The 18,686-nt window shown below is 31.3% G+C and overlaps 1 protein-coding gene across 1 annotated transcript in view; it reads left to right on the forward strand.

Moving 5' to 3' along the window:
* LOC108729920 (spondin-1) overlaps window positions 1-18,686 on the forward strand; it is a 41,948-nt gene extending 23,262 nt beyond the window's left edge. Inside the window, exons 3-17 of the mRNA XM_018459295.1 lie at window positions 5,033-5,276; window positions 6,094-6,280; window positions 6,795-6,959; window positions 8,000-8,123; window positions 8,217-8,347; window positions 8,923-9,112; window positions 9,960-10,128; window positions 11,463-11,787; window positions 14,823-15,021; window positions 15,328-15,498; window positions 16,070-16,192; window positions 16,409-16,557; window positions 16,759-16,837; window positions 17,023-17,088; window positions 18,172-18,686. Of these exons, the coding sequence (XP_018314797.1) occupies window positions 5,033-5,276; window positions 6,094-6,280; window positions 6,795-6,959; window positions 8,000-8,123; window positions 8,217-8,347; window positions 8,923-9,112; window positions 9,960-10,128; window positions 11,463-11,787; window positions 14,823-15,021; window positions 15,328-15,498; window positions 16,070-16,192; window positions 16,409-16,557; window positions 16,759-16,837; window positions 17,023-17,088; window positions 18,172-18,350 (2,501 nt within the window). The 3' untranslated portion in view covers window positions 18,351-18,686. The remainder of the gene's footprint in view (window positions 1-5,032; window positions 5,277-6,093; window positions 6,281-6,794; window positions 6,960-7,999; window positions 8,124-8,216; window positions 8,348-8,922; window positions 9,113-9,959; window positions 10,129-11,462; window positions 11,788-14,822; window positions 15,022-15,327; window positions 15,499-16,069; window positions 16,193-16,408; window positions 16,558-16,758; window positions 16,838-17,022; window positions 17,089-18,171) is intronic.

Below are 18,686 nucleotides of genomic sequence, written 5' to 3' on the forward strand. Positions count from 1 at the left end.
TAATGGGATGTTTTCTAAATAGTCAGAAAATTCATTCTCCAAGAAATTTAGAAAACGGTCCCCATTTAATCTTGCAGGTAAAAAAAACGGTCCCACTAAAACGTCGTTCCAAATTCCAAGCCAGACATTAACAGAAAACTCTTGCTGAAATTTGTATTCTCTAACAGACCTGGGATTTTGATGAGTCCATATATCATAATTCCTTTGATTAATTATTCCACCTCTGGTAAATGTTGCCTCATCTGACCACATTATTTTAGATGGAAATAAAATATCATTGTGGCATGTCTGAAGGTACCAGTTACAAAAGTTCAATCTGTTCCAATGATCTTGAGGTAATAAATTTTGCACTTTTTGAATGTGGTAGGGATAGCGATTATCTCCTTTTACAGTTCGCCAAATTGTTTGTGGTGACACTCCCAATACAGCCGACGCATTCCGAACGCTGGTCTCAGGATGATTGTCAAAATGTTGTAAAATACGATTCCCTGCCTGCAAATCTCTTCGTAACGCTGCTTGAAATCGGTTGTTTTCTTGTCGAATTGAAAATGATCCAGTCTCTCGCAATCTATTAAATGTCAACATAAACACTCTTCGGTTTGGCACTCTTCTGTTTGGAAATCGTCGTGCATATTCTCGCACCGCCTTTAAAGCATTACCGTTGCAGAAACCGTATACAAAAACCATATCAGCATATTCACTATTAGAATACGTACGCGGCATATTGCAAAAGACAAAATTCATCTACTGTTAAAGGCTTTCAAAGAGCGACTGACAAATTCATAACAGAAAGTGGAAAATGTAATCAAATATGTCGGTGCTAGATATGGCAAGAAATGTAAACATTTTTTTTCGATTTCTCTGAAACGGAGCAAAAACGAGCATATGTCTATAGGACTTTTTTTCTTAGTTTTTTACTCCTCTACACGCTCCCGAAGTTTTGCGATTTAATTTGGAAACACCCTGTATATAGATACATTTTATAATATAATATTATTTTATGTTCTCCAAGTTAATTGTATTATACTTTATATAGGTACATGAGTCTAAAAGATACATAATTTGAATTAAATTTAGAAAGTTTACAGAAGTAACGGTTTTGCTGAAATATCTAAAAATTTAATTAGATATAGAATATCTAAAAATAATTTTGTTGGATCATTAAAATAACTCGTAGGAAATTTTTTAGTCTGCAAAACTGATTTCGGTGTAATTTAAAATTTCTTGGTTATATATATACATACCATATATATATAACTCATTTTATTCAACATGATATATAAAGCGAGATATTTTCAGATACATAATACAATCCATAAGTGACAAAAATCATATAAAGAACGTCTGCAGAAAAATATTTTAAATGTTTTTTTATTCAAACTATAATAATCTTTTACAATTAATACCGCTCTACCCTCGTTTTCAATCCTTGCGTTACTGCTGAGTACTTGTCTCTTTTGTAATTTTCATCAATTATCGATTATAACCATTACAGCGACTTGAATTTCTGAAATATCGAATCTTACCTTTCAATTACAATTTCAGTTTCAAAAAAAAGAAATAGTTGGGGAAGACAAGTTAAGTAAGTAGACTGAGTGACGTAAGATTACGACATTTTTTACTCATTCGATATTAAAAAAATTTTAATAATTATGATCGATTAATTGAAAACTATGATAAAAGACGAGCACTCAATATAAAAATTAAATCAAAAGTAACGTAGTATATTGATATATTTTAGGTAGAAAATGTTCAAAATATTTTTGTCTCAAAACTTATGGATTATACTATGTATATAAGTATGTGAGAGATTATACAATTAGAATATGTAGACACATGAATCTTTTAATTGAAAATGAGCAATTTCGATTATCTGAAATATCTGCATGTTTAATCAACTTCAAGCAAATTACTAATTAAAATATATTGATCTATAATTTTAAAATATCTAGCCTACTATAAAAAATATTTTGTATAATTGTATAAATTGTATAATAATGTTTTATAATTGTATAATTCGTGTGTAAAAAATTTTTAATTCAATCTATTTATCTAGACATCTTGGACAGTACTATTTATACAAAGATACGATTGAGTGATATGACATACAGATAGACAAATAATATATCAAATTTGATGAAAAGGGCGCATTATTAATTAATTATGTTTGCGAATGTTTGACGATAAAAAACATACACAGTTATACTTACAACGGTAACAAAGAAATAATTGAACACACATATGTATGTACGTATACACATATATGTACATATATATATATGTATATATACATATGTGTAGTTTTATATTTTAAGTAAAACATCGTTTAATTTTGGATCATTTAATTTTATCTTTAATATTAAGCTCTTAGCTTTTAGACGATTGGCTGCAAAACAAGGAGCAAATTTATATACGTTATTTTCTTTCACCACAATATTCCATTTCATGCATAAATATAATTTCAAGCGCTCAGGAAATATTGAATAACTGTAAATTTCAAGAATCTGATTATATATTAATTCCAATGAATGTTTTGGCTCTGTTGCAGGCGTATAAAAATCACGTAATTTTATAGATATAGCAACGAGTACCGCAATAGGCGGATCTTCTAACTTAGGAAGAATCATTACAATGCTGGGTATAAAGATCGTTTTGGGGAGATCAAAATCAGGAAATAAAATAGAATTATCATCAATAAATATGTTAGAAAAAGCAGGATTATTATAAATATTATGGAACATGTCCCATGTTATACTCGGAAAACAATTTGCTATCGTAGACATTGTAAACTTTTCATATAGAAAGATAATGTCATCAAAATCTATTCCGTATTTATTTCTCATTAATCTTGTCAAAATCTGCACTGTCTCGCACCTTCCAAAATAATAGTTCGGTGTAACATTAAGTAAAGTGATATGATGTAGAAAGCATATAACATTAACATCTTCAATAAATTTCATACAATTAGAGAACACAAATTCGCGTTTGTAATCCCCTATATAAAATATGAAAATAAATGTCTCGCTGAAATCAGGATGCAGATAAACCCGAGTCAGATTACAGAAGTACTTTTGTATCATCTCCCATATAACACATTTTGGATTTATTATGTTAGATATCGTATCAAGCGTCATCAATTCTTGGAAGAAATCATTCTCAAGGACGTGTGTGTACCTTTTAAACATGTTTTCTAAAGAGTTTAATACGGCGATATCGTTTGTCTTCTCCGTTACGTTTCGGTACACAGGCGGATGCGATGGCTTTATCATGTCAATCCAACTCATATATAAATGCCAACGTTCCATATTGACTACTGATTAAACGCCAATATATATAAATGCTAGATGATCACTAGTATTACGCACAACGATTCAGCCTCCTCGAATTATTTACTCTGTGAATTTTCCATTTTCCCGAATATCTCTTCTTTGACGTTGCGTCAACATCAGCTCGATATACGCATGCAATTCCTGTTTTTTTTCTGCGCGTCAAAATATGTAAAATACAATGTGTAACTTACAAAAGTATTAACGAAAATCGCGTATCTGGTACATATCGACATATATTGCGCAAAATCATTGCTTTCAACAACGATTATAAATAGATGAAACAGAACGCGAAAGAAAATAAAAATAAATAATCAAATAAATTCACATTTTCCGTATCTCGAATTGCATAAAATACAAATATATTCCAGAACGCCAATAGTGGAAGTATTATTTATTGCTATATTGTACGTACCTGTGAGGCTGGACTTCTGTAAAAATTGTTACTGCAATTATTTTTTTGTGGAATTTGTCTGAGCTACTTCATTTCTAAGTGATTATAACTGAGAAAAATAGAACAGAGCCGAATTGTTTGACTGGCCATTTCTGTTTGTCTATCAACAAATATAGGTATATATGTGTGTTTGTGTATATCGCGTACATAACGTAGGATATGAGATAAATATTTTGAAGAAAACTTATTCGAAAGCTATTACAATCTGCTATCATTAATTTTTTTCACATTTTGCTCGATTATCAATGAATTAACAATTTTGCAAGCGTAAATAAAATTAATGAAATTACTTTCTCAGAAAAAAGAAGAAAATATAAAAAAAGACTCCAATTACGGACGTCCATTAAAAAACGCATGCAAAAATATATTTAATATACACATCGCAATTTTTATTATTATACATTTATTTTGATGTTTTAATCACTCATGTTTTACATATTTTACATCGTTGTATCAAAATAAATTTAATAAAAATCGCAATACGATATACGTATATTAAAATGATATTTTGCATGCATTTTTTAATAAACGTACGCAAGTAGAGTTTTTTTCCTTTTTTTCTGAACATTTTATTAAATCCTACATTGACATAAAAAAAAATACAATCTTTTCTCATATATAGAATAGGGCATTTTAATCGTTCCAGGCGGATATCTCAGAAACTAAGAAAGATACAAGAAAAAGTTCTATATAAAAGTTGTAGGTTTTTTTAGGGGGAAAGAAGGTAAAAATAACGGATTTTGTATAAAAGGCATTACTAAAGTCATGTCAAGATCGACATGAAATTTTTAAATAGGAACCTTTGTTTTTTATTATATATTCTTGTAGCTGAAATCAAAACGTTTTCAAAACACTATATAATAAAGTATATTTCTTTATTAAGCACTTTTCGAGTTACAAAACTTAACAATTACTGTACTGCTGACATTATAGCATTACCCAAGGTGTGCTACGTGGAGATTATTCATTGTTAGTCGGATTTAATCTGTTGTGTGTGCGTGTATGCATCTAAGGAAACCTACAACTTTTATATAAAACTTTTTCCTGTATTTCTCTTAGTTTCTGAGATATCCACCTAGGGCGATTAAAATACCCTATCCTGTATGTATTGTATAAACATTACTACAAACAAATACACATTATTCTTTTTTATAGGCAAAATTGTATTGCGTCCACACAAAATATCTCGCGGTCATATTGTAGAACGGAATGCAATGCGGACATATCAAATAAAGATTGCTTATTATTTCAGTGGTTCTGCAGGCCGACACTTCCGAGCAGATGCATCGGAAGTTTACGAGATTTCTCATATTAGCCGAGGCCGAAAACGCGAATGATACCGTTGATGTCGGCGTTTTCGATCTTCAGGACGATACGATGACCAAGTTCGCGGATAATTGCGCGAACACTGTCGTGGAGACATCCAAGGTGTTGAAGGAAAAGATTTCTGTCGTTTGGACCAGCCCTACCGAAGGTAGCGGTTGCATCCTTCTCAGGTGAAGAGACATCTTATCAAAAATGTTCTATTTTGCGATATTTGCAGGATAACAGTTTAAAGAAATTTAAACACGACTCTTGTTATAAATTAAATGCCAATATTATAATATATAATATCGTTTTATTAATACGTATATCATAATAAAATTATGATATACGTTTTTTTAAATATGCAGAAAAATAAAAATATATAATATTTATTTTGCGACATTCAAAAGAAATTAAATAGCAATAACGTAACTTTTACGATAAACACACTGCTTCAAAATGTAATAAACGTTTATAACATTTAAATATGTTTGCATATATGATTAAATATGTATAAAATGCCTTTAGCTATAACACCATGTTTTATGTATGCGACAAATTTTGCAGAGTTATAACATTTTACTGCATACAGTATTTGTATTAAAGGATTTTACTTAAAATCAAATATAAAGCGATGGAAACGATATTTATTGTAATATTTATTATGCCAGTTTATTTACCTCTGAAACGGAATTAAATACTATCTAATAATATATTTCTCGTTATAAGTGCGCTATTTAAATAAATGTAGCTATTGTAAGATACAATATGTTACAGTATCGTTATATGTTCAGTACACATATATGTATAATATTTAATACATAGTCATGTATTACATGATTATATGAAATTTTATTTATAGTTTGAGCTTCTTCTCCGAAAGATTATCTATATTGTCTCATTTTATATTTTTACGTTACATTGTTTGATAATAAAATCTTTTATATTATACATTCTCGGTCATAATACTCATATAGTTGATTACATTTTCATCTTCTTTTTTTGCAGAGCGACAATATTGGAGACGATAGATACATGGTACATGGATGACCCAAATTTAATTCTTAATATATGCCGGGACTCGAAAGCAGAAGCCGATGATCAAGGCCCGATTCTTGCAGAATGTTGTGCCTGCGACGAAGCAAAATTTGAAGTCACGTTCGAAGGTCTATGGTCAAGAAACACACATCCGAAAGTATGTAAATAATCGGTAACAAACGAAAATTGTGACGTATTATACAATTTTATGCAAGTTTATATAATATAAACTTTATTAAGCAAAATAAAACTTATTTATATATAATCGGGAAATATAAATTTTCCTTCAATTGCTTGAGAAGTAAATTAAAGCTTTCGAAGGATACAATCTAGAACGTTAAAATCTTGCAAATCACAAGACTTTAATGTGTATCTTTGTAAGGCGATATTTTTTTAAAAATAAGAGGAAAATTTATATTTTCCGAATATATTAAATAATAGATACACATGTAGATATATAAAGAAAAAGATATTATATTTGCGGTTGAAAGAATTAAAAGTAGATTACTTGGATATAATGTCTCTCAAACCCAAATACCTAAAAAACATAGCTTATAGTATTCTTTTTGTTCAGCATATTTTTAGAATCACGACCAGATCATTTGTGGGAACCTTTCACACGATCGACACCTCTCTGATTAATTGTCGTTCATTATTCTGTTTTCCTATAGGATTTCCCTAGCAAAGGCTGGCTGATCCGATTTTCAGACGTGATCGGCGCATCGCACACTAGCAATTATTTATTCTGGCGTAACTACGGCATGGCTAGTATTGGACTACGACAAGTTGCTGAGTTCGGTGCAACAAGGTTATTAGAGTCCGAGTTAAAGCATCGGGTAAGAGATGCAATATATATGAAATTTTACACCCTTGAGGAAGAGCTATACAAAGTTTTTAATCCACTTTGTCCTATTTCCGAAAGTTTAAGATAAAAGCTGGTTGAAGTTTGGAACGTTCTTGGAGCGATTTTTTTCAAAATGGTTTGGTCCATTTCTTCTTTTGCGCAGAGCTTACATCTACATGCCAGACAACAAATAAAAAATACCCCGATCGAATACATGCATCGGAAGGCACTATTAATGGCGAAAAACTACCCTTGAAAGATAAATTAGTTTTTTCTGCTCAAATAAATTACCTTTTAGTTTTCAATATTTCATTTATATCATAATAATTCCATTAATATGCTGTTATAAAATATAAAGAGACTATTTCATACACATAAATATAAAAAAAAATTTCACTAAAATAAATTAGAGAATCATGGATTAATAATTACTTTTATAATTACTTACAAAAATTACAAAAATTAATATATCTCTTTTATCGCTGCAATAATCATGACTATCTTTTACACAGATTAGCTAATCAAAAAGGCACGTTCTATGTGAGTTACAGCTGCTGCGATCTATAATTAAACCCATTCTATAATTACGTAAGCATAGTTATTATAAATGGTTGTAGTTACGAGAATTAACCAATCACAGTCAAATATGAGGAAAATATTCGATTGCAATTGGTCAATTCGTACAACTACAACCACTTACAACTACACTTATGCAATTGTAGAATGGGCTTTATAGTTGCGCCGTAAAGCTTAATTAAGCGGTGCATACTCTTACCTTAAGCACTGATTTCCAAACTGACTTTCAAATTCTAATTATTTCCATTATTGACATTATAATTAAGTAAAAAGAATTAATTGTGAAAGTTAGGGATTGTGTTATTTTTTGAAAGCTTCACAGGAGCTTGTCGGAAACTCAAAAATAGTTCTTCATAAATGTATGTATTTATTAGGAGACATAAAAATATTTATTACAAAAACATAGATACATATAAATTATGAGCATTTATCACTTGAATTTATTGTTTGTTACAGAGCGAAGAGATAAGGACTATAATAAAAGCAAGAGGTATCAGTTATCCGAACGTCACTGGCAAGACCTTTGCTGTGTTTCGAGTTGACAGAATGCATCATTTAATGAGTTTGGTTTCTATGATTGGTAAGGCTAATTTTTACTATACAAAAGAGACATTAAATTCGTATTAAATTGTAAAATAATAATTCTCACCGCGTGATTTTAATTTTTCCGCAGATCCTTCGCCTGATTGGTTCGTAGGGGTTTCCGGACTCGAGCTCTGTCTGCCTAATTGTTCCTGGATAGAACATAAGCAATTAAATCTCTATCCTTACGATGCTGGCACTGACGACGGAATTACATACGTGGTAAAGTAAACAGATATCAACTTTTATTTTCAATTTCTTATAATTTGACGGATAAATTGACAAATGTTTTAGCGTATTTTATAAAGGAAAAATTCATTTAAAATTTCTGAAGAGTTCGCATCAAAACAAACACGGTTGATTTATATTTCACCTAGCGGGTGAATTGTCAGCGTTGAGGGATCGTAATAATCCTTCTTGAGAGAGAATATCTTAATTTTATCAGTTCACCCTCGTAGTACGCAACAAGAATCGCTGACGTTGTTGCTCCCTCGGCATTTTTCCGACGAGTAAGAATTTTCCTTCTACCTTCTCTTACTTTTCTTGCGAAAAATTTTTTTCCGTGCGTTAACAGCAAGAATTTATTGATACGTTTCTTATAACAGCAGATCTATTCGTTATTATATTAAGATCGAATAAAAATATTGATTGGAAAAAAAATTTGAAGAGAAATAAAACTACAAGGAAGTTCTTCCTTCAACGAAGAAAACGTTTTAAGAAATTTATAGAAAAATATCATATAACAAATATTTATAATTTCGTTAAGCAATATTTATTTTCCTCGTATTAATTATTAGTCGCCCGATTCGCCGACGGATCCACAGATTCCGATTCACCGTATCGCATCAACATATCCGAATGATTCGAGATCACCTTTTTACGATCCGTCTGGTCTAGACATGAAACCTCTTGCGAAGCTTTATCTCAAGAGGCAGAGATTGTACGAGAAAACCTGCGGTAACTTCGACGATACGCTAACTGATACAGGTACAGTGCATACGAATAAAAAATAAAATAGAAAATATCGTTTGAATTTATGACAGTTAATTGTATCACTTGGAAATTTTAAAACAGCACATTAATGTCTGACCTGCAGTTCTCCCCTAGTGAAAATTTTTCTTAAAATTTTTCATATAATTTTTCAGAATTTCTATATAATTTTTTATAACTTTCTCACATTTTTTTATATAAATTGAAACACTTCTCAGAAAATCTATATCTTTTCTCAGAATTTTCCATATAAGTTAATTATGAAATATCATAAGATATATATAAGAAAAATTCTGAGAGAAGATGTAAACTTTCCGAATATTTCTGAGTATTTCTGAAAAATACTACAATCGTATAAAAATTATGAGAAGAATTTTTACTAGGGTCTCGACGATGTAAAAAATTTATATTTTACCGAGGAAAAAAATGCAGAATTAAACACCAGTTCTGAAACACTAAAACTCGTGAACGAGTTTCCGCGAAGTTGAACGATTAAAGTAACATTTATCATGAATTTCCACGTCACGTACAGATCCGCATAATTATTCCCTAAATTGTTCATGCGAGAACTGTTTTAAAACGGGATAAGTCTAAATAAGCATTTGTTTACTTTTATACCTTACGTAATTTGTCTAACTGCATATTTTTCGCTTCGCAACATATTATTTGCTTTCCATTCTATAGACAGACATTACATGATAAATCTGTAGTACGTAAATTATGTTATTACTAATTGTATAACGTAATTCTTGTTTTAAGTGCATTAATTATGAACTTTAGATGCACGCGGTTTTTATGTGAGACATCTAAAAAGATAATAATAAATGTTTTTTGTATGTAAAAGCCTGTGAAGTGTCTTCTTGGGACGAGTGGGGCGAATGTTCGGTCTCCTGCGGCAAAGGCATCAAGCTGAGACAACGTCGTTTTCGCAACGAAGCTGCGGCTTTTGCGAACAAATGCAGTACATCTCTCACAGATCGAAGAGCCTGCTATAATTCACAAAACCCGTATTGGTAATGCATCTTTTTCTAATCTCACGAAAAACTAATTTATAAAACTTTTTTCTCAAAATTCTTTAGTTACTGATGAATCCTCCCCCTCTCTCTCGTGTGTTTTACTTTTCTTAAAATTTTTTTCTATGTATTTAAAAAATTTATGTTTTCATCTATCGTAAAGTTTCACTTCTTATTTATTTTTCTATTTCGATTTTCATACTTTAAACAAAAATTTTTCATTCTGGTTCTTATTTTTGCATACTTTAAACAAAAAAGTCATACAGTTTATTGCAAGAGCATATAATTGCTCGCCTATTACTGTCTTAAAATACAAAAATTATACGATTCGATAAATTAATTATTAAATATATTCTCGTGTCACCTAACATGCAATCGTAATATGCAGTTGAAACTGTCCCAGAGAGTGAGAAATGGCAATGGAATCAACGTCAAATCGACAAAATTTTTATATGAATTGAAATATTTTTCAGAAAATCTACATCTTTTCTTATAGAATTTTTCATACATATGAATTTTAAAATATTCTAAAATTAAAATTTCCCATTCTATAATTTCTGAAAAAATATTTTAAACTTCTTAGTTTTTATAAGATTTCATCAGAAATTGTAGGATGAAAAATCTTAGAAATCTTAGAATATTTCGTAATTCACGTGTATGAAGAATTTTAGAAGAGATCGATGTGCTTTCTAAATTGTTTGGAATGAAATCGCACACTCCAAAAGAATGAAGATACTGCCACTATTGAAAAAGAGTGAAAATATTTACACTCTTGAATAAGAGCGGCAGATTTTCATTCTTTTTTTTTGGAGTAAGATTTCACTTCCTTGATGAGATTACTCCAAAGGAAAAAATCTCACTCTTTTTAAAGAAATGAGACTTCTTTCCTTTGGAGTAAATCTCACTCCAAGAAAAAGAGTGAAAATCAGCCATTCTTATTCAAGAGTGCAAATATTTTTACTCTTTTTAATAGTGACAATATTTTTTCACTCTTTTGGATTAAGGTTTTTCAAGAAGAGAGTGTGTAAATGTTTTCGGTATTTCTGAAATGTGTTCCAATTTGTTTTAAAAAATATATATATCTGAGAAATTTTTTTAAAAAATATATAAAATTACTCAGAAATTTTGAAGAATTCAGAATTTTATATAAAAATTTTAAAAAATTATATGAAAAATTCTGAGAAAAATTTTCATCAGGGAGACATCAAAATGTCTCCGAAATGATTACTAAAAGTCACTCAGTAATGATTTATTTACACATTTCAACGTTATCGTGACAATTGTTACACTGCTTGAATTTGCATTGTGAAATAATTGCACTTATAATTCACTAGCGTTAACAACGGTCGTTACGACGGACTATTGGACAGCGAAATGTGCAAGTTAACCCAGTGGAACTCGTGGAGTCCATGCTCGTCGAGCTGTAGTGACGGCATCAAGACCCGATTCAGAAACTTCCGGGAGAAGAAGTATCGGAAGCAGTGCAGAGCCGTGCCGAATGCACCGCAACTCCAGCAGTCGATCAATTGCGGATATCAACCTTGCGATGGCGAAGACACGGAGGAGGTAAGACAACGATTGAATCATTTGGACAACAATGATGAGGACGAGGATTATACCGGCGAGATGGCGGATGGAAACGGACAGGAATGGCTGCAGGTATGAGAACGTTCAAGGATATCGAGACTAAACGATCAGATGGAAACGAGATTTCCAACGAAGCTGATTCACGAAGTGCGAAATTGTATTAAATTACAATTGCTAAACTTACTATTGGTTACTACGATCGCTAAGCATTACTTTACAGAAAAGAAAAAAGAAACGATATTCGAATTCTATGATAAATCCGATGCTGACTTTTCTTTTAAGCAAAAGTTTTATCGAACACCATAATTATTGAGATTTTTTAATTTTCTATATTAAATAATATTCTCGAACTTTATATTAAATTTTTGTTGAGATCTCGATTAAGAATTAATCAAAATAAATAATTCTCTTATTTTGTCCTCGAGGATTAAGACGCAAAGCTCTTTTAATCTGCTTAATTTGCTTTTAATTAAATTTTTTTAAATAAAATTTTAATTTAACTTGCTTTTAATTAATGTCAAATATTTTTGTTTTGATTTATTAATTTTTCTTAGATTTTTTTCACATGCGAGTAGCTTCGTTTATTTTTTTGGTAGAATCAAATCTGATCTTCAAGTAGCATTTACCCCGTAAATTGATATTTATTTTCCAGTTTCCGGATTTTATTCGAACAAATAAAATACATTCGATCAATTTGGTCCGAAAAATTAAGTTCGTCGAAAGGTTCATTCATATACTACTATTGATGTACTTTATATCGAATAGATATCAAGCGGACTTCGTATCTCTAACATAGACAAGATAAACGATCCGCTCGATATTTATTACAACGAATCCAGCAGCTTTGCTAAGTATTAAATCACCAGGCAGCCAGCGGCGATAGCTTCGCACGAATAATCGATATCTGTATACCATTTCTCGTAGATCCATCCATGGCACTGGCACTCTCACGTAAGTCACACGATATCAGCAAGGGAAATCTAGCACCTCGGTGTATGAAAAATTTAATCATATATTCTTTTTATAGACTGCCATTAGAGCACGCAAGAAGCGGTAAATACAAAGCGCATTGAAGGATCTAAGTACCGTGAAGAATTAATTTTTTTTCCTTTTCTTTATTAAATATTACTACAGATGCATTTCCGAGTGCTTTTAAGGGGTTAGGCCAGTCTAGAGTCCTCAAAAAAGGCCTAACTTTGACAATTTATTCTGGGAGTAAGGAAAAAGGAATCGAATTTCTCTCTTTCAGACTTTATTAAACATGTATTTGAGTGTATAAAAAAATTTTTATATTGACATTTTGATACAAAATGGCGGCTACTGGGCCAATCTTCGGAATCACCTTTTTCAAGAGGGCCTCTACGGGCGACGGTGATTCTAGGAACTCGTGCTATCTGAAACAAAATAAAAAACGGGATCTTAATCTACATAAGACTTGCTAGTAAAGTACGTATGTTTTTAGCTTTACATCAATTTTTCGCAAAATGGCGGACTTGTAAAAAAAAGGTTCAATTTTTGACCGAAAAAATGAGCAGTAAATTGTTTATAAAAAAAAAGTTGCAATGATAACAAAAAAATCGTACGTAGTTTACTAGATAATGTTACTGTGAAGCTACAGTTAAAATTTCAAGTGGATACGTGCGATAGTCTTCGAGTACCATCGTCGCCCGATTTGAAAAATGCAGTTTCGAGAAAAACGCGTTTAAAGTTTTACTGAAAATTTCGTTATACCTTCTGCGATGCCTGCGCCGTACATTTCACCTTCCATGGACACGTGGAACTCATCTTCTTCCTTTCTGAACCGTTGGTACATTACTGTTGGTACATTAGTGCAGAGGGTAAGAGTCGTAAAAGGGGGACGAAAGGAAGCCCACCGCGGCAGGTAGAAAATGCGCTCGTCGCCCGCTCCGAACGCTTCGACACTACAGCGGATTGAACAGGGAAAAAATTTTTTTTTCACTATTCTACCAATTGAATAATGTTTTTAGGACCCCAAGGTGTACTTTAAGCCAAAACAAAAAATTTCGATTTTTTGAAAATCCTAGACTGGCCTAACCCCTTAAATTCCCTTGCTGTATCACGATAGCTTTACGATCAAAGATACAGCGGCTTGTTTTCCTTTTTGACGCAGTTTATTCTTGTCACTAAGAGAAAACGAACGACATATCTAAATTTATTAACTTAATAAGAAGATTTGCTCGCTCAGAATGATAAAAAAAACAACCAACTTTTACGAATTTAAGAAACTTATTGTCTTAACAGCTAAAACTTTTTATCTTTATTATATTAGGTTTGAAAAATATTTCAAAATTTTTAATCTCTTCATCACGTCAAACAATACCTGATCAGAATTTTCTGTAGATATCAAGATATTTCAGAAATATATGTTATCCTTAAGACGTGAAATTAAAAGAAAAAATTCTGAAAATTTAAAGTTTTACCTGACAAGAGAACCCTTTAAATGTTGCGATATCTTGTGTGTGATATCACAACTGCAACGAGTCAATAGAGAATTTTGACCTAATAATTGTTACTAACCATCATTATCAATCATACACTTATATATTTACGATATTTTACATGCGAAATCATCGTGTAAAGAATGTTATGATCAAGTGTCATTAAATTATTTTGGCAATAAGTAATCTTCATGATTAACAAAAATTCATATTAAACGCAAGAGTAAAAAAATTTACATCTTCTAAAATCTTTTTTAATACTTATTTAGAAGAGCAAACTTCTTTGTCATACTTTCTAATATCCATATAGAGATTGAGATTGAGATTGAATTTGACCAATTAAAACAAAGTTCACTAAACTTGATATTGGTTTCCTTTCTTCTGATTGGTTAAATTCAATCTCGATCTCGATCTCAAGTCTGATACGGGTATTACAATTAATATACGACATTTTCATGCAATATAGCGCATGGCTAAATAACTTTCAAAGAAAAAAAAGTTTATGTCCATAATCCATGAAAATGCTCGTTTAAAAGATTTTTCGAATTTATCACAAATGCTTGGCAGAGAAGAAAAGAGTTCACTTCCACAACTTTCTTGATGAATCGTCCTTTTTTATGTTAATCGATTTTTTATTCTTGGTCGCAGACTTGTCCAGCCGATCGCTACACAGAATGGGCCACGTGGTCGCTGTGCACTGCCAGTTGTGGACCCGGCATCAAGATAAGATCTAGGCAATTATTGTATCCAGATCAATCGGATAAGGATGATGAGAAATGCAAAATGCAAATGGTGCCATGCATAGCTGAAATTTCGAGCTGTAATTACACGAAGGAAGAGGCAGAAAGTACGTAAAATGTTAACTGTCAACTTTTCTAATTTATTTAACAGTACGAAACAAGAAAGAGTCCCGACAGTGCGAAAAATTCTAACGATATTTGATTCATTGCACTTTAGGTATAAATAGCGTATATTAAAAATAATCGATATATAAATATATCTCCGTCGTATATTTTTGCTAACAAAATTTTTAGCAACCAATAGTTAGTCGTTACTTTGGCCTTGCGTTTTATCTTCGTTACTATAACTGCGCGTCTTTTGTATTATCTGTATAACTATAATAGCGAAATATTAATTAGAGATTTGTAATTAGAGATTTGTAGCGAACCCCTGCAGAAGGGAACTTGTAATGAGAACAAATTACGAACCTACTTCGACAATCAGACGGGCCGCTGTCGTTACTTCTTCTACACTGGATGCGGCGCTAATCGAAACAATTTCCCAAACGAGCAGGATTGTTATAAAGTCTGCAATAATTTGCAAAGTAAGTTAATGCGCCATATTTACTGTTTTATAATGACGCATCATGATAAGGTTGTTAATTATGAGATCCTCACACGCACATATATGCTAATAAAATTTTCCACCAATTCATCAGTGGGATATAGATTTCTGAAAAAGTGACTAAAATTCATGAAGTATTCCAATCGCAGTGGAACATGATATTAGGGTATTTTCGGGGTTGCTGATTTCGAATCCGATCTCAAATTTTGAAAATTGAAAATGGCGGAATCAATATAGCAAACCAAAACGCAAAAAATAGTCGTACATTACTTATCGACTTGTGATTTTAAGTTTTTTAAAAATATTAATTATTACTAATATCTTAACATATGTGAAAGAAAGATTATAATAGAATTATAATAAATTAGATTATATTTGAATATTTATTTTATTCTTTTAAGGTTTTCAAAAATTATGCGCTTTTTCGCCGTCTGATGAACTCTTAATCTGCATCACATATAACGCTTCTGACTTCCGCATTATCAGTAAACTGTCTTTTCACGAATAATCAATTTGTGTTATAACTTGCACACGCTTACTAACGAATTCAGGAGAATTGAGGGCGAATATGTCGACAATTATGAAAAACTTGAAGGTGTCCCTTAGCAGCGTTCTCAGCTATCATATTCCCGTTCAGGAGCAACGCAGCACGAAAGCGAAGAGAGCGCAACACGGTGATAATTAATTGCTTTATACAAAAATTAATCATTTCTCGTTAATATCAAATCAATATTTATGACAGAGATCCATTATGAATACACATACACATACACACACAGAATACGTATATTCTGTTCTTATGGAAAATACGAATTTAAAAACCATTAGCCAAGAAATGCAATGCATAGAAATTTTTGCTTCGCTAATGATCATCTTGCGCCTCTTTACAGAAAAGGAGAATTTTAAAGGCATTCAAGCAAGCAGCCAGATAATGGAATCAAATGAAAATGGCAAAGTGGACTGTCAGGTCTCCGAATGGAGTAAATGGACCCGTTGTGATAACTGTCGTGGATACACTATGAGCATCAGGGAAATTATGGTATTATTAGAAATTTATTCATGTATCTATTAAAATTTTTCGATGCTTACGACACAGAACAAAAACACAATAATGTTTCAACGAGCAATAACTATTATTTATAAATCCTCCAATCAAAGAAATTATACATATATGTATACACATATTACTACGTTGTAAAAGAATGTACGTAAATCTAAAATTGATTTCTCTTGCGAACAGATTCCAGCCGAGAATGGAGGTAAAAGCTGTCCAAAGAAGATTCTTCGAAAAAAGAAGTGTCACAAGATTCCACCTTGTTGTAAGTATTATTTTCTCTAATTTATCACTAATCTAATTTAATTATTGAAACAGTTACGAAAGCTTGATGTATTCATGTTGCTAAATTTTTAAATATCTTTTATCATATGAAAACGGAATTTTTGTTTTTTTTTTTAATCAATTCTACTATTAAAAATTAATATAAATAAGAAATAAATTTTGTAGCTCTACAGGGTGATGGAACAGGTCGGCGATTTCATAGAGACAAAGATACCGGAACCGATTATGAGAGTAAGTCCTATGTCACTTTAAAATCTCGCTTCAAATGGATAAATAAAAATCGCAGAATTCTGTGAATTTGAAATTTATTTCATCAGAATTTCCCGCTTTTTATTTCTTTACATACGTATAAAATATACTGAATTTACACGCAGTAAATTTAATGCTTCGAGTACATAAACGATATTAAATTTCTCCGTATTAAGAAAAATTGTTCCAGCAAACAAAATTGGTTTCGATGAAATGTACTCATTAACGAGTGAAAAGCCCGTCAAACGAATTAACGCAATAGGTGAAACCAATTTATTGATTCATGATCTGGCTGGGGACGAGTTTGATATATGTTTAATAAAATATTTTAACAAAATTCAAAGAAAAAACGTAGTAGTGGCAACCATATAGATAGACAACTCTATATAAGTTTATAAGATTATATAAAATAATAAAATTAATGTAAGGTAAAAAACTGTACTCGATTTGGTCTAGCGATTTTTGCTGAGTCCAACATTAAAAATTGATGATTAAATTCAAAGTAAAAAACATTTCTAAACATTAATTGAAAATGTAAGACATTTTCAATATTTGTGAATATTGAAAATGTCTCACATTTTCAATTAATGTTTAGAAACGTTTTCTATTTTGGATGCAATAAAGTTTTAACCATCTATGTAACTATCTACAAACAGCAAGTAGGTCATATTAAGTATTAGATAGTATTGAGTGTAATAGTTACCTAGTTCAGTATATATTGGACCGTATTCCACTATAGTTATATAATGGAATAAACTACTTAATAGGCTCAGTAGTTGCATGAATAACTATAAAATAGTTGTATTCAACAATATCTATCTTGAATAATAAGAGTTCAAAGAAATAAATCAAAATAAGTAAAAAATGCAGGTTAATATAAGCTGATGCTGGATGGTAATATGTAAAACTTTTTAGTTTTATTCAACTATACATATATATTTAATTTCGTTCAACTATATACTTCTACATATAAAACTTATATATAGTTGCTGTAACTATAATATATTTTTCTTTTAGTGAAGAATGATCGTAAGTTTTGTTTGTCTAACCATCTCGTTCGTAAAGTTACAGTGGATTGTAAAGTGACACCATGGTCAACGTGGTCAAAGTGCAGTGCGACCTGTGACGAGGGGTTACGAAGTAGAGTCAGAAGTATAACGGTGAAACCGAGAGGAGCCTGGGCCAAACTCTGTCCAACCTTGGTAGAATTCAAGAAATGCCGCAAGATGGAATGTCCGCAATAGACGGGCGTAACGTTTCCACAATTTTGTCGCTAGTTAATCGATAGCGATTTGCACGGCGATTCTGTTTGGAACATTGGAATTTATATGACTAGACTGATTATGAGTGACACTCCCTCTTAGATGTCACGCAGTCAAAATCTCGGAGCGCATTTAGGAATAGAGGTAGCGAAGCTATATCAGAGAATAAAAATAACACGGACAACACAACTTTATCGGACATTCACTTGGATGTTCGTCGTTTTCATAGTGAAGATAGAGTTTACGAGATAAAAATCAGGGAAACAGCGAATGACATGATAAAATACATATTTCATTTGATAGCAAAGTTAAAGATAT

This window comes from Mycetomoellerius zeteki, unplaced genomic scaffold (genome assembly GCF_001594055.1).
Source record: "Mycetomoellerius zeteki isolate Tzet28-1 unplaced genomic scaffold, Tzet1.0 scaffold81, whole genome shotgun sequence".
Lineage (NCBI taxonomy): Eukaryota > Metazoa > Arthropoda > Insecta > Hymenoptera > Formicidae > Mycetomoellerius > Mycetomoellerius zeteki.